A 16882-nucleotide genomic window follows, 5' to 3' on the forward strand; every position below is an offset into this window, starting at 1 on the left:
GGACATTGGTTAGGCCACTGTTGAAATATTGCGTGCAATTCTGGTCTTCTTCCTATCGGAAAGATGTTGTGAAACTTGAAAGGGATCAGAAAAGATTTACAAAGATGTTGCCAGGGTTGGAGGATTTGAGCTATAGGGAGAGGCTGAACAGGCTGGGGCTGTTTTCTCTGCAGCGTTGGAGGCTGAGGGGTAACCTTATAGAGGTTTACAAAATTATGAGGGGCATGGATAGGATAAATAGACAAAGTCTTTTCCCTAGGATCGAGGAATCCAGAACTAGAGGGCATAGGTTTAGGGTGAGAGGGTAAGATATAAAAGAGATCTAAGGGGCAAACTTTTTCACGCAGACGGTGGTACGTGTGTGGAATGAGCTGCCAGAGGATGTGGTAGAGGCTGGTACAATTGCAACATTTAAGAGGCATTTGGATGGGTATATGAATAGGAAGGGTTTGGAGGAATATGGGCCGGGTGCTGGCAGGTGGGACTAGTTTGGGTCGGGATATCTGGTCGGTGTGGACAGGTTGGACCAAAGGGTCTATTTCCGTGCTGTACATCTCTATGACTATGATTCTATGACTATAATTGGAGAAGTATGTTCCACAAACATCCCCAGTCTAAATGATGGGACAGTCCAGCAATACGAGCCTGAAAGGATTTGGGACCACCTTCGGCCAGAAGTGCCTAATGGATGACACAGCTTGGCCTCCTCGTGAGGTTACCGGCATTGCAGATGTCAGTCTTCAGCCAATTTGGTTCACTCCACATGATATTAAGAACCGGATGGAAACTGCATAGGCCATGAGCCCTTACAACATCCCATTATTTGAAGGTTTCTCATGCTCCTATCCCTAGTCCATCGGTCCTGGTGGATTTCCTCCTAGTACCTTAAAAGAATCAACCATCTCACTAGCTACTTATTTTAAGATACTAGGAGGAAATCCATCAGGAGTTGGGGGCTAGGGATACAAAGTTATGAGCCAAGTGCTAGAAGATAGGATTAGAATAGTTAAATTGTTCTTTTGACCAGCTAAGGGGCCCTTTTCTGTTCTGTAGATCTCTTTAAGTCTATGACTTTATGATTTGTCAACTTGCAGTTCCATCAATTTACTCTATTATTTCCTTGGTAATTTTAATTTCTTCAATTTCCCCCTTACTTCCAATTCCTGATTTGCAGCTATTTCTGGGATGTTACTTATATCCTGTCTAGTGAAGACCAATGCAAAATATCTGTTCAATTTGTCTGTCATCTTTTTACCTTCCATTACTACTTTTCCAGACTTGTTCTCTATAAGACCCACACTTGCACTTTTTTTACTTTTTAAAAAAATATTTGGAGGGTTAGGGGCCAAGCGCAAGTGGGTGTAACTAGTTTAGTTTGGGATTATGGTTGTCAGCATGAACTGGTTGGACTGATGGGTCTGTTTCTTTGCTGTATGATCCTATGACTAGCTGAGCCCCTAACCATGCTGTTCCAGTACAGCTTCAAACTGGTATCTTAGTCGACAACATGTCAAGGGATGGAATGGCAACAAGAAGTTGGCTAAATCCAAACTTGCCAACTATCATTTCATTAATCTACTCTCAATCATTAGCAAAGTGATGACATTGACAGCACTATCAGTGGCACCCACTCAGTAACAATCTGATGACCTATGCTCAGTTTGGGTTCCACCATGTCTATTTGGCTTTAAATCTCATTGCAGTCTGGACCCAAACAATGATCAAAGAGCAAAATTCAAGGGTTGGAGGATTTGAGCCATGGGGAGAGGCTGAATAAGCTGGCTGCTTCCCCTGGATCTTCGGAGGCTGAGGGGTGACCGTATAGAGGTTTATAAAACATGAGGGGCATGGATAGGGTAAATAGACAAAGTCTCTTCCCTGGGGTGGGGGAGTTCAGAAATAGAGGGCATAGGTTCAGCATGAGGGGGGAAAGATATAAAAGGGACCTAATGGGCAACTTTTTCATGCAGAAGGTGGTACGATCATGGAATGATCTGCCAGAGGAAGTGGTGAAGGCTGGTACAATTACAGCATTTAAAGGCATCTGGATGGGTATATGAATAGGAAGGGTTGAGAGGGATATGGGCCAACTGCTGGCAAATGGGACTAGATTAGCTCAAGATATCGACATCGACGATTAGGCATTGACGAGTTGGACCGAAGGGTCTGTTTCTGTGCTGTACATCTCTATGATTCTAAGGGAAGCAAGAGTATGCCCTTGACATCAAAGCAGAAGTGAGCATATGGCAGTAATGGTCTACAGATAGGCTTCACAGGAGCTGCCATTAATTGTTCAGTATTCAATATTAGCCAGCAGCAGTAGACTACGTTCAGCATCAGCCAACAGTAAAGGTTTATATTTTATGCCAGCCGACAGTAATAACAGTCTTAAGATTATAGCTCATATAATCATGTAGTACAGATAAGGTCTCTTATGCATTGAGTCTGCACCAACAAAATGACTCTAAACCTGGATTGGTCTCACTTTTTAGCACATAGCCAAGGACTATGACATTTCAAGTGTTCATCCAAGAGCTTTTTAAAAGGTTGTGAGGTTTCTGTCCATTGCATTCCAGATTCCCAACACCCTCTGAGTGAAAAGAACTTCTCCTCAACTTCCCTTCCAACCTCATTTTTTTCACCTTAAAATTATACCTTGTTATTTCCCCTTTAACTAAGGGGATCTGCTATTTCCTATCCACCCTGTACATACACCTCATAATCCTATTTGTCCACTTCAATCAAGTCCCCCCTTGAGTATAATCACATCCTTACCATAGAGGAGTGACCAGAAATGCACACAGTACTCCAGCTGTGGTCTAACTAAAGCGGGAGTAAAGCTCCAACATAACCTTCCTTCTATTACAATCTATGCCATGACTGATAAGGTCTTGTATGCCTTCTTAACTACCCTATTCTTCTGTCCTGTTACCTTCAGGGACCTGAGGTCACACACTCCAAGTTTCCTCCGAGTGTCCTGCAATTTATTGAGTACTTCCTCTTTGTTATTACTTCCAAGGTGCAGCACCTTACTCTTATCAAGGTTAAATTCCATTGTCACTGATCTGCCCATCTGAGCAATCTGTACATATCCTGCTGTAACTGAAGATTTTCTTCAAACCCAACACTTTCAACCACACGGACAACCTTTATGTTATCCACAAATGTAAACATCACTCCCACTACATTTTCTTCCATACATTAATACACATCACAAACAATAAGGGACCCAGCATTGATCCCTGTGGGAGAACACTGGAGACCAGGCTCTGGTCACACAAATGGCCATCTGCCACGACACTCTTGTCAACCACTGCTAAGCCAAATTTAGATCCAATGTGCCAAATTACCATGGACCATGTGTGCTTTTACCTTCTTTATCAATCTGCCACATCGGACCCTGTAACAAGACTTTGCTGAAATCCATATAAAGTGCAGCAAGTGTACTACTACACACCTGGTAACCTCCTGGAAAAATGCAATCAAATCTGTTAGGCGTGACCTTCCTCTGACAAACTGGAAAGTGTGCAAGGAGACCAAGCCGAGGTGACTTAGGGTGCTCTCAACAACGCTAGAACGAAGAAGCCTTCGATTTACAGAAGGCTGCAACCACATGCTGCACAGGAGGGATGTGAAACATAGAGGGCTCAGCTGGGCTTTCAGAGAAACCTGAAACGAAGTTTTAAACTCAGTGAACGGTAACGGGGTGTGGGGGGCATTCAGTGGGGTGAGCAGGCAAATAGGAGTCATGTAGTTGAGAGAGGAGAGGCATTGACTGCAAATGGGTGGTCCCGGAAACAGGCAACAAGCCGAGTTCGCACAGGAATCTACTGCTTGTCTACTGTTTACCCTCAAACTACAATTTAGTACCAGGAAGTTGGATTCAGTTTAAATGTTCACTGTTGGCAACGTGCGGTTGGGAAAGTACCTTAAATACCAAAGGAGACAAAGCATCCCACGTATTTAGTGGAATTATTAGAGTCCCAAGGCATGGAAGGAGGCATTTTTTAGCCCACAACCACTTGCTTTCTCCCCGTGGTGACTGCACAGTTTCTATACAAGATAAAATTCTCTCAATTTCATTGAGAAATAAAATAAAAACCCAATCTGTATTGGAGAGTCATATCAGATTTGAAACATTAACAATTTCTCTCTGCACAGATAGTGCCAAACCAGCTGAGTTTCCCCAACACTGTGTATATCTGGGCCCCTTGTTTTGGAATCTTCTCCACTTCCCGAATAACTGGGAGCAACCTCTCAATGTTGGCCTGATCAAAATGCAGTTATACTTGCAAAAACAACCTCTACTAGGCCACCTTCATTATACTGGAGAAATTAGTTCCAAGCGTAAAGCCCCATCTTTACGAATGGTTACATCCCCTCGGTTCTCCAAGTATCCTTTTCTCCTCCAAGGATGTTTTTATTTACAGAATACGACCATGTTTTATAATAATGTAAATGACATGTGCAGTGATACCATTGTGAACTGGATTGTCTCGTGCTGAATTAACATCCAATATGTCCCCACCCTGCGGCACTGGAGTCAATATTTGATTTATGTTCAGCGTTTTGTGCGTATTGCATTGGGCCAGTTTGATATTTGGATGTTGAGACTTTGGTCCATATATATTCTGTGCTATACTCCATTCCACTGCATGTTGGATAAGTTTTTAAATCTTTCCTTTCCCATCAACTCAGCAGTCCCTGCAACAACCCCAAAACAGGCAGAGTATTTGACTCTTAACCTCTTGTACACTCCCTTCCTTTCAGTCACAATTGGTAAGCAGTGTTGGGGCTCACTTGTATGGAGAGCACTCCTCAAAATGCATGTATTAACTAAGCATTCAAATACTCCATGCCCCATAGGCACACACACTCACTATTATTTTATCACAGATGTGAGCATCACTGTTGAGGCAAGCACTTATTGTTCACCCTGAACCGCTCGAGATTGTGGTGGCGAAGTGCTGCCTTGAACTACTGCAGTCACCCACAATGCTGCTGGCGGGGGTGGGGGGTTAGTAGGATTTTGTTTTGATCCAGTGACAGTCAAAGAATGGTGATGTATTTTCAAGTTTTATGGTCTGGGGAGGAATTTGCAGGGGTTGCATTTGGTAAAGGTCACAGGATTGGAAGGTGCTGACAGAAGAGCCTTGGTGAGTTGTGATAGAGCATGTTGTAGATGCTACGCACTGCTGCATACTCTGCCTCAGTGATGCAGGGAGTGAATGTTGAAGCTGTTAACAGTGCTGATCAAGTGGGCTGCTGTGTCCTCAATGGCGTTGAGCTTCTTCAGTGCTTCTCACATCCCTTCTTTGGCTTAATGCCTTTTTGTTTTGATTACAATGAGGTTCGTTGTGTCGTTCCTTTATGTCAAAGGTGTAATATAAATATTGGTTATTGTTGTTGAAAACAACAGTCTGCATCTGTCTTATAGGACTGGTATGCATGCAGTACCCTGTTGGCTCAGCATCAGCCCAGTGCTGCCCTCTTCAGTATTTTAGGATCATTATCTGATATTGATAATGAGCCACACCCTGCTACAGAGGAGAGCTTCTTGATTTGTTGGAGCTGCACTCACTCAAGCAAGTCAGGGGGTATTCCATCACAATCCTGAAATCTGTCTTCTAAGTGGTGGATAGGTTTGGTGGATGTCAGGAGGTGAGTTACTCGCTGCAGGATTCCTGGCCTAAGACCTGCTCTTGAAGCTACAGTACTTTTTAACATGACTAGTCCAGTTCAATTCCTGATCAATGTTAAACTCCTGGATTTTGATAGTGGGAGATTAAGTGATGGTAATTTCATCGAATGTCAAGGGATGATGGTTTGAGTCACTCTTGTTGGAAAGATCACTGTCTGGCACTTGTGGGGTGTCAATGTTACTTGCCAGTTGCCAGCCCAGCCCTGCATATTGTCCAGGGCTTGCTGAAACTGGGCATGGACTGCTTCAGTATCTGAGGAGTCAGTGAATATCCCCTCTTGTGATCTTATTTGGAGGGAAGGTCATTGATGAAGCAATTGAAGATGGTTAGGCCAAAGACACGACCTTCAGGAACCCCTAAAGAGATGTCCTGGAGCTGAGATGACTGACCTCTGATAACCACATCCATCTTCCTATCTGCCAGGTATGCCTGTAACCAGCAGATGCACCCTATGTACAGTACAGGCACTGGCATCTAATCAATGGCATCATAACCAGGGAGAGAAGCATGCCAGTTGAGAACATAATGAAATTTATGTGCAGTGCTGAATGTTGAACTGATCACAACTTTTATCAATTACCAATAGCATCTAGCCCCATAGATAATGCAGCTTAATCATGAAGACCAGAAGTGTCTCAATATCTTGAGATGCAAATAGAGTAATGACAGAATCTCACAGGGACGTCATCTAGGTACAACAAAAGTGGACGCCCACTGAAAGTTGCCACCCAGGTAAATAGTGCGGTGAAGAAGGCATATGGCGTACTGGCTTTTATTGGTAGAGGAATTGAGTTCTGGAGTACTGAGGTCATGTTGCAGTTGTATAAGACTCTGGTGCGGCCGCATCTGGAGTATTGTGTGCAGTTTTGGTCGCCATATTATAGGAAGGATGTGGAGGCACTGGAACGGGTGCAGAGGAGGTTTACCAGGATGTTGCCTGGTATGGTAGAAAGATCGTATGTGGAAAGGCTGAGGCACTTGGGGTTGTTTTCATTGGAGAAAAGAAGGTTTAGGGGTGACTTGATAGAGGTGTACAAGATGATTAGGGGTTTAGATAAGGTCGACAGTGAGAATCTTTTTCCACGTATGGAGTCAGCTATTACAAGGGGGCATAGCTTTAAATTAAGGGGGGGTAGGTTCTTTACTTAGCGAGTCGTGAGTTCATGGAATGCCCTGCCAGTAGCAGTGGTGGACTCTCCCTCATTATGGGCATTTAAGCGGGCATTGGATAGGCATATGGAGGATAGTGGGCTAGTGTAGGTTAGGTGGGCTTGGATCGGCGCAACATCGAGGGACGAAGGGCCTGTACTGCGCTATATTCTTCTATGTTCTATGAAGACGCCTTCATTCCTGATGAAGGGCTCTTGCCTGAAATGTCAATTCCCCTGCTCCTCGGATGCTGCCTGACCTGCTGCGCTTTTCCAGCACCACACTCTCGACTCTGATCTCCAGCATCTGAAGTCCTCACTTTCGCCCACTGAGGATGTCCGAGGTGACTTATGGGGATGCAGTGTATTTCTCCTTTGGAGGTCCTTGGCCGTACCTTTTGTAAAGATTGAGATCTGGTTCGATGACAACAATGAGAAGAAACTGGAGGAGAAACAGGGTTTAGCCCAGTGATGGGGGGTGGGGGGTTGAGTGGTGCACGGTAGCTCAGTGGTTAGCACTGTTGCCTCACAGCGCCAGCAATGGTCTGTGTGGAGTCTGCACATTCTCCCCGTGGCTGCGTTGATTTCCTCTGAGTGCTCCGGTTTCTTCCCACAGCCTAGAGAAGTGCAGGTTAGATGAATTGGCTATGCTAAATTGTCCCATAGTGTTCAGGGATGTGTAGGTTACGTGCATTAGTCAGGGGAAATATAGAGTAATAGGGTAGGGGAATGGGTCTGGATGGGATACTCTTTGGATGGTCGGTGTGGACTTGTTGGACTGAATGGCCTGTTTCCACACTATAGGGATTCTATGACAAGTCCTCTCCATGTAAGAATGATGCAGACTGAAATATCTGTTGGACTGTCTAATGTAAATTCAAAGAGATGACGACAACTGGCTGAACTAGAAAGCAGATAAACTTCAGTCACATGCAGATTACAGAAGACTGGAAGAAATGCTCTAACATTGGTAAGACTGTCCATAAACCCGTGTCAGCGAGTTTACCTTCGGTGCCGATAGGTCAACAACTGCCCATATAAAAGCAAAATACTGTGAATGCTGGAAATCAGAAATAAAACAAAGTGCTGGAGAAACTCAGCAGCTCTGGCAGCATCTGTGGACAGCAGAAGATAGTTCTGAAGAAGTCATATCAGACTTGAAATATTAACTCTGTTCCTCTCTTCACAGATGTTGCCAGACCTGCTGAGTTTCTCTGTTTTTATTTCAACATTGCTGACAGTTTGGCTGTCAATAAACAACTCCTACCAATGTGTGCTGCCCTTGTGGTTTCTTAATTCCGCTGATTCTAAACCTCGATCCTTGGTTGAATATCCTCTCACACTAATGAAATGATCTCAGCTCTTACTAAGAGCTACCTCACCCACTTTTCTTTTTGTCTATCTCTCCTAAATGCCAAATATCCTTAGATATTCAGTAGCCTACCCTGGTCACACTGGAGCTACATATTCCCTGTTGCAATTAGATCATACCCAATTACCTCAATTTGTACAATCAAGTAATCAACAGTTTTGTGAATAGTGTGTGCACTCAGATAGAGTGCTTTTAATTTCGTTTTTTCAAAAGTTATTCTATTAGTATTTGATGCTTTCCTGTTATCTGCTGACTGTTCCCTTTGTGGACTTCGTGTCTGATATTGGTGAGCCTGCGTTAGTGGTGTTGTAAGCTGTTGGAGGTGATTCTGAAAGACAGGATTTACATGCATTTGGAGAGACAGTGAATTAGATTAGATTCCCTACAGTGTGGAAACAGGCCATTAGGCCCAACAAGTCCACACCAACCCTCCGAAGAATAACCCACCCAAACCCATTCCCCTACCCTATATTTACCCTTGACTAATACACCTACTATGGGCAATTTAGCATGGCCAATCCACCTGGGAGAAAACCGGAACACCCAGAGGAAACCCATGAAGACACGAGGAGAATGTGCAATTCTTCAACCGTTATTTCCCATATTATTGCTTCTTCTCTTATTTTGATATACCACATCTTTCTACATGATTCCTTGTTCCCACTGTTCAGTTTAAAGCCTTTGCTACTTCCCTAGTTATGCAGTTTGCAAGAACAAGGATCCAAGCACAAGTTAGGTGAACTGGCACAATGGACTAATGGGACACATAAAAAGATGTGCAGACGAGAGAGTGAACAGGAGAGTTACTAGAATCTATCTGGATGGGACGGTCTAAACTCTAAGGAATTATTGCATAGGTTGGGGTTGTTTTCCATTCGTACAGGGATCAAAAATCAGAAGGCCAAATGAGAGTTGAGGAGAAATCATTTGGAGCTCACTCCCTGAAAAGATGGTTGATCAGAAAGTTCACCAAAAAAAATTTAAGCAGTATTTAGTGTTTACTTGTCTTGCCACACCCTCCGGGGCTATAGACAAAGAGCTGGAAAATGAGATACTTATCGTCAGATCACAAAAGACTGAACAGCCTCCTTTGTGCAGTCAATGTCTCTACCAACTTCCAACAGAGCTGCCAGGCAGATATTTCAAGGAATATTTCAGAATATGTATATTCCTAATATAAAGTAGCTCTAAAGAGAAGACACACCATCCATGGTAAACTGAGGTTAGGGAAAACATTAAACATAAAGAAAAAGCATATAACAGTATGAGGAGTGACAGGTCAGATGATTGGTCAGAATATAAAGAATGATAATGAAAGAAAGGGAACGATTTATAAGTTAATCAGGACAAAGATATAAAGGTATAAAAGGAGTGTAAAAACACACAACAAAAATTTCTATAGATACTAGAAATGGAAAACAAGTAAATCAAGTGACTGTTGGTCCTCTGGGGAATGAGGAAGAAGAATTAATAGATGATAATAAGGAAATGGCGGATGCAATGAACAAATATATTGAGGATGTGGGGAGCATTCCATGTGGTTGCTGTGTGTGGAGAGGTAGAAGGAGGAAGTGCCTTAGCGATCTCATAAATCAATAATGTACTGGTGGAACTATACATTGACAAGTCTTTTAACATGATTAGGGATAGTCAGCATGATTTTGTATGTGGGAAATCATGACTGATTAGCTTGAGGTTTTTAAATGAAGCAACCAAAAATATTGATGAGGCCAGAGCAGTTGTTTACTTGGACTTTATTAAAGCCTTTGACAAGGCTCCGCATGGTAGACGAATTAGTAAAGTTAGATCACATGGGATTCAGGGTGAGCTTGCCGATTGGTTACAAAATTGGCCTTATGGTGGGAGACAGGTGGTGGTGGTGGTGGAGGGCTGATTTTCAGATTGGAGGCCTGTGACAAGTGGTGCTCCATAGGGATTGTTTGTCATTGATATAAATGATTTGGTTGAGAATATAGGAGGTATGGTTAGTAAGTTGGCAGATGACACCAAAATTGGTGGTACAGAGGACAGTGAAGATGGTTATCTAAGATTACAAAGAGATCTTAATTGGGTCAATGGGCTGAGGAGCGGCTGTTGGAGTTCAATTTGGATAAATGCGAGGTATTGCATTTTGGTACAAGGGCAGGACTTATACAATTAATGGTAGGGCTCTGGTTCTAGAACAGAGAGACGTGCTATCAGGTACATAATTCTTTGAAATTTCTATCACAGGGAGAGTGGTTAAGAAAGCATTTAGCACGCTTGCCTTCATTGCTCAGACCTCTGTGTATAGGAGATGGGACGTCATGTTGAGGTTGTACAGGACATTGGTGAGGCTTCTTCTGGACTACTGTGTCCAGTTCTGGTCGCCCTGTTACAGGAAGGATAATATTAAATTGAAGACGGAAAGGATTTACCAGGATGTTGCTGGGAATGGAGGGTTTGAGTTATAAAAATAGACTAGGACTTTTTTGATTGGAGTGTAGGAGTTTGAGGGGCATACATAAGATCAATGACAAAGGTCTTTCCCTTAGGGTGGTGCAGTTCAAAATGGAAGCATTTTTTAAGATGAGGGGTGAAAGATTTAAAAGGACACAATGGGCAACATAGTTACACACAGAGTAGTTCATGAATGACAAAGGTCTTTCCCTTAGGGTGGTGCAGTTCAAAATGGAAGCATTTTTTAAGATGAGGGGTGAAGATTTAAAAGGACACAATGGGCAACATAGTTACACACAGAGTAGTTCATGTGTGGAGTGAACTTCCAGAGGAAGTGGAATATGCAGGTAGAGTAACAATGTTTAAAAGTCATTTGGTTAAGTGCATGAATAGGAAAGGTTTGGAGGGCCAGTCACAGGCAGGTGGGACTAGTCTAATTTGGGAACATGGTCAACATGGACTGGTTGGACCGAAGGGTCTGTTCCAATGCTGTATGACTGTATCTGTGTGGTCGTGGCTCCTACAATTCAGTTGCAGTAGTGTCTGTCTCACTGCTGCCCTCCACAATACTGCAGGATCAATGTCTGCTAACTACTAGGTTAGTATCTAGCGTTTCCTCAGTATTGGCCTCTATAGTACTAGAGAACACTTTTCATTGACCCCTGCAATACTGGAAGGCATTTGTCTGCTGATCTCCAGTGTTAGTGCTGGATGGTTAATGTCTGGTATTCCCGCAGTCTTGCCCCCTGTAGTATCGGAGGATCAGTGTCTGCTGCTCCGAGTCAGTCCCTGCAGTACTGGAGGGTCAGTGCCTGCTGTGTTCTCAGTCTCACCCCCTAGAGGACTGGAGGGTCACTAGCCACTGCAAGCTCAGTGTCACCCCCTGTAGTACTAGCGGGTCAGCGCCTGCTGCACTAAATGTTGCTCCCTGCAGAACCAGAGGGTGACTGTTTGCTCCTCCCCAAAGTTTCCTCCTGCAGTACTGGAGGATCACTGCCTGCTGCACTCTGTGTGGCCCTCCTGCAGTACGGAAGGGAAGGGGGGGGGATGGTCAGTGTCAGCTGCACTCTGTGTCACCCCCTGCAGCACTGGAGGGTCTCTGTCTGCTGCTCCCCACTGATGCCCCCTGCAGTTCTGGAGTGTCACTCGCTCTTGGACTGTGTTGCCCCCTGCAGTACTGGAGTGTCACTAGCTCTTGCACCCTCAGTGTCGCCCCCTGCAGTACTGGAGTGTCACTAGCTCTTGCACCCTCAGTGTCGCCCCCTGCAGTACTGGAGTGTCACTAGCTCTTGCACCCTCAGTGTCACCCCCCCTGCAGTACTGGAGTGTCACTAGCTCTTGCACCCTCAGTGTCACCCCCCCCTGCAGTACTGGAGTGTCACTAGCTCTTGCACCCTCAGTGTCGCCCCCTGCAGTACTGGAGTGTCACTAGCTCTTGCACCCTCAGTGTCGCCCCCTGCAGTACTGGAGTGTCACTAGCTCTTACACGCTCGGTGTTGCCCCCTGCAGTACTGGAGTGTCACTAGCTCTTGCACCCTCAGTATCGCCCCCTGCAGTACTGGAGTGTCACTAGCTCTTGCACCCTCAGTATCGCCCCCTGCAGTACTGGAGTGTCACTAGCTCTTGCACCCTCAGTATCGCCCCCTGCAGTACTGGAGTGTCACTAGCTCTTGCACCCTCAGTATCGCCCCCTGCAGTACTGGAGTGTCACTAGCTCTTGCACCCTCAGTGTCGCCCCCTGCAGTACTGGAGTGTCACTAGCTCTTGCACCCTCAGTGTCACCCCCCCCTGCAGTACTGGAGTGTCACTAGCTCTTGCACCCTCAGTGTCACCCCCCACCCCACAGTACTGGAGTGTCACTAGCTCTTGCACCCTCGGTGTCGCCCCCTGCAGTACTGGAGTGTCACTAGCTCTTGCACCCTCGGTGTTGCCCCCTGCAGTACTGGAGTGTCACTAGCTCTTGCACCCTCAGTGTCGCCCCCTGCAGTACTGGAGTGTCACTAGCTCTTGCACCCTCAGTGTTGCCCCCTGCAGTACTGGAGTGTCACTAGCTCTTGCACCCTCAGTGCCGCCCCCTGCAGTTCTGCAGTGTCACTAGCTCTTGCACCCTCAGTGTCGCCCCCTGCAGTTCTGCAGGGTCAGCGCCTCCGCTCCACCGCAGCCTCTGGTTCTGCCCAGGCCCCGGCCCGAGCCCGCGTTTTTTTCTGCCCCACCCCTTCCCCCCTCTCCCTCCTCCATCTCACCCGCCTTGGGCTCTGTCGCTGCTGCTGCTGCAGGCCTCCTGCTCTCCCGGTAAATCTGCCGAAGGGAAACAAACGCCACGAACTCGGCCGCGCTCCACGAAACGAAAACAAAGTTGGCCAGAGACAGGGCGACGAGCGCGGCCGAATGGAACACCGCCATGGCAACGGGCCAGGGAGCGCTTCCGGGTCACAGGGCGGGGCGCGCGCAGGCCCAATGGCGGCGCATAGGGCGTGTTCTCTGCCGCGGTGCACGCTGGGACAGGGGGGCATCCATCACCCAGGATCAGCAGGCCACGAGAAGACAGGGAGGGTTACAGCACTCCCACCGTTGATTTTGGGAAATGTCAAGCGTTGACCGATAATGGATTGGCGAGTGAAAAAATTATGAAAGAGAAAAAGCAAATCAGGCGACATGCTCTTGAAACCCGTAAAATACTGTGGAGCCTGACAGGGCGGGTGCTATCAGAATGGCGCCCGTAATAAGCCTTTCCATTTACGGCAGAGATGAAGCGAAATTATTTCTCCGCACTGTTTTGAATATATGGATATCGTTTCTATACGTTCATGAATGATATTCGATTTCAACACCACTGTATCCAAATCTCTTAGTTTCGTGAGTAGCCCCCACAAATCTTTCCCTACGCCATGGATGCAATCAGGAGTATCCACGGCTTTCAGGGAAGGAGAATTCCATAACTCCTTGAGTTAGAAACTTCTTCTCATGCCTGATCCATTCATAGTGCTTTGCTATTTTGGAAGATCCAATTCAAGAGTGAACTATACAGTAAATGGAGAAGTCCTGAGGAAAATTGATGTACACAAGGCTCTGGGCATTCAGGTCCATTGTTTCCTGAAGGTGGCAATGTAAGTCAGTACAGTGGTCCAGAAGGCATACGGCATGCTTTCCTTCATCGGATGGGGTATTGAGTACAAGAGTTGGCAGGTCATGTTACAGTTGTATAAGACTTTGGTTCGACCACGTTTGGAGTACAGCATGCGGTTCTGGTCGCCACATTACCAAAAGTATGTGGATGCTTTGGAGAGGGTGCAGAGAGGTTCACCAGAATGTTGCCTCATATGGAGGGTACTAGCTATGAGGAGAGGTTGAGTAGAATAGGATTATTTTAATTGGAAAGATGGAGGTGGAGGGGGGAACCTAGTTGAGGCCTACAAAATCATGAGTGGTGTAGACAGGGTGGATAACAAGAAACTTATTAATCTGCCTGTTGCAAATGCATCTGCCCATGACAGTGTTGGTAGGAGTATTCACCACACAATACTTGTAAAGGTATGATTCTGTCTTCTTCTCATGTCATTGTGTTGTGCCGCGCTACCACTATGCTAAATTACTCAGATTTTGAAGAGATCTAGCAACTAAAATGGAGGCTCAGTGGTTAGCACTGCTGCCTCACAGCACCCGTGTCCCAGGTTTGATTCCAGCCTTGGGCAACTGTTTGTGCGGAGTTTGCACATTCTCCCCATGTCCGTGTGAGTTTCCTTCATGTGCTCTGGTTTCTCCCACAGTTCAAATATCTACAGATTGGGTGGATTGGCCATGCTAAATTGCCCATAGTGTTAGGTGCATTAGTTGGAGAGAAATGGGTCTGGGTGGGTTACTCTTCAGAGGGTCAGTCTAGACTTGTTCGGCCGAAGGGCCTGTTTCCACACTGTAGGGGATCTAATCAATCTAAAACGTGGGTGTCCCTGAGGCACTCTGGGAGATCTGCAGAAGCAGAATTCGATCAACCATGTAGTGTAATGACTTGGCTTGGCAGATTTTCCCATTCTAGCAATACGATCAAGCTGGGGGACTAAGCCTAGCTCAATAGAACATGCAAGAGGGAATGTCAAGAGCAGCATTCATGCAGATCTAAAAATGAGGTGTCAATGAATTCTTCCGAAATGCTTGCATGCCACACCTTAGAGGCAGCTTATGATGGGTAGAGCTAAGTCATCCCATAACCAGCATATCAAACCAATGGTCTGAAGTCCTGCTACATCAAGTGGTAAATTATGATGGACAATTAAGCGACTCTACAAATCTCCTTGTCCTCAATGTTGGGAAGCCGAACTCATTAGTACAAAAGACAAGGCTGAAGCATTGGCACCCAGCTTCCACTAAAAATGCTGAGTCTACTCAGCATCAAAAAAGCCAGTTTTTCAGTCAATTCGATTCCTCTGCAAGATGCCAATAAACAGCTACAGGCTTCAGATATTGCTAAGACTATGGTTCTGAAAACTTTCTGGCAATGATACTGAGGACTTGTGCTCCAGAAGACTGGCTGTTGGCTAATGTGGTGCCACTATTTAAGAAAGGTGGTCAGGAAAGGCCAAGGAACTATAGACTGTGAGACTGACATGAGAGATGGGCAAATTCTTGGCAGGGATTCTGAGGGATCTGATTTACATGTATTTGGAAAAGCTATAACTGATTAAGGATAGTCAACATAGCTTTGAGCATGGGAAATCATTTCTCACTAACTTGATTGAGTTTTTGAGGAAGTGATGAAGAGGACTGATGAAGGCAGAGCGGAGGAAGTGGTGTATATGGACTTCAGTCAGGGGTCTGACGAGGTTCCACATGGTAGACTGGTTAACAAGGTTAGCTCATGTGGTATACAGGGAGAACTAGCCATTTGGATACAGACCTGGCTCGAAGACAGGAGACAGAGGGTGATGGTGGATCGTTGTTTTTCGACTGGAGGCCTTTGACCAGTGGTGTGCCACAAGGATCAGTGTTGAGTCAATCCTTTTTGTCATTTGTATAAATGATTTGGATGTGAACATAGGAGGTATAATTAGTAAGTTTGCAGATGACATGAAAATTGGTGATGTACTGGACAGCCAAGAAGGTTATCTCAGATTAAAATTGGACCATGATCAGGTGGGCTGAGGAATGGCAGATAAAATTTAATTCAGATAAATGTGAGATGCTGTGCTTTAGTAAGGCAAATCAGGACAGGACTTATACACTTAATGGGAAGTTCCTGTGGAAGGTTGGCAAACTGAAAGACCTTAGAGTGCAGGTTCAGAGATCCATGCAAGTGGAGCTTTAGGTAGACAGAGTAGTGAAGAAGGCATTTGGTAGGCTTGCCTTCACTGGTTGGTGCATTGAGTATAGGAGTTAGGAGGTCATATTGTAGCTGTACAGGACATTAGTCAGGCCACTTTTGGAATACTTCATTCAATTCTGGTTTCCTTGTTATAGGAAAAATGTTAACCTTGTAAGGGTCAGAAAAGATTTACAAGGATGTTGCCAGGTTTAGAGGATTTGGGAGAGGCTGAATAGGTATAAAGTCACGAGTGGCATGGATAGGGTGAATAGTCAAGATCTTGACCCCAGGGTGGGGAAGTCCAAAACTAGAGGGCATAGGTATAAGGTGTGGAGGAAAGATTTAAAAAGGACCTAAGGGGCAACCTTTTCATGCAGAGGGTGGTGTGTGTATGGATTGAGCTGTCAGAGGAAGTTATGGAGGTTGGTATAATTACAACATTTAAAAGACATCTAGATGGGTAAACACATAGGTAGGGGTTAGAGGGATATTGGCCAAATGCTGGCAAATGGAATAGATCAGTTTAGGATATCTGGTCTGTTATGGATTAGGCCATACCACTCAAAACATTCTTAAGCAGGCAATCCAGACCATAAATTTGTTTTGGTAAATGTACAATGAAAATTACCCAGAGTAAGTTTGCTAGATTGACTACCAGGTTTTAAAACAGACTAAAGAAAATCACAAAATTACACAATGGATCAAAAGAACAGAATAAAGTACCCCCATAGAATTCGGTCTATCCAAATTAGATTTCATTATGCTTTTCTGAATATACACAATAAGCAAACCCTCTTTAAAAAACAGTAACAATGGAACAAATGCTTACAGGTTGAAGCTCGAAGGGCAGGAGGGGAGATAGAGAGAGAGAGAGTTTAACAGTCTGTATCCACACAGCTGAACTCCTAACTAGTTTTGGACTGAA

At 45.1% G+C, this 16882-nt stretch overlaps 1 protein-coding gene across 1 annotated transcript in view; it reads right to left on the reverse strand.

Moving 5' to 3' along the window:
* Positions 1 to 13144, reverse strand: part of LOC122541358 (nurim-like) — a 22995-nt gene extending 9851 nt beyond the window's left edge. Inside the window, exon 1 of the mRNA XM_043678051.1 lies at positions 12905 to 13144. Coding sequence (XP_043533986.1) covers positions 12905 to 13064 — 160 coding nt within the window. The 5' untranslated portion in view covers positions 13065 to 13144. The remainder of the gene's footprint in view (positions 1 to 12904) is intronic.
* Between the last annotated feature and the right edge of the window lie 3738 nt (positions 13145 to 16882).

Source organism: Chiloscyllium plagiosum, chromosome 37 (genome assembly GCF_004010195.1).
Source record: "Chiloscyllium plagiosum isolate BGI_BamShark_2017 chromosome 37, ASM401019v2, whole genome shotgun sequence".
NCBI classification, from domain to species: Eukaryota; Metazoa; Chordata; class Chondrichthyes; order Orectolobiformes; family Hemiscylliidae; genus Chiloscyllium; species Chiloscyllium plagiosum.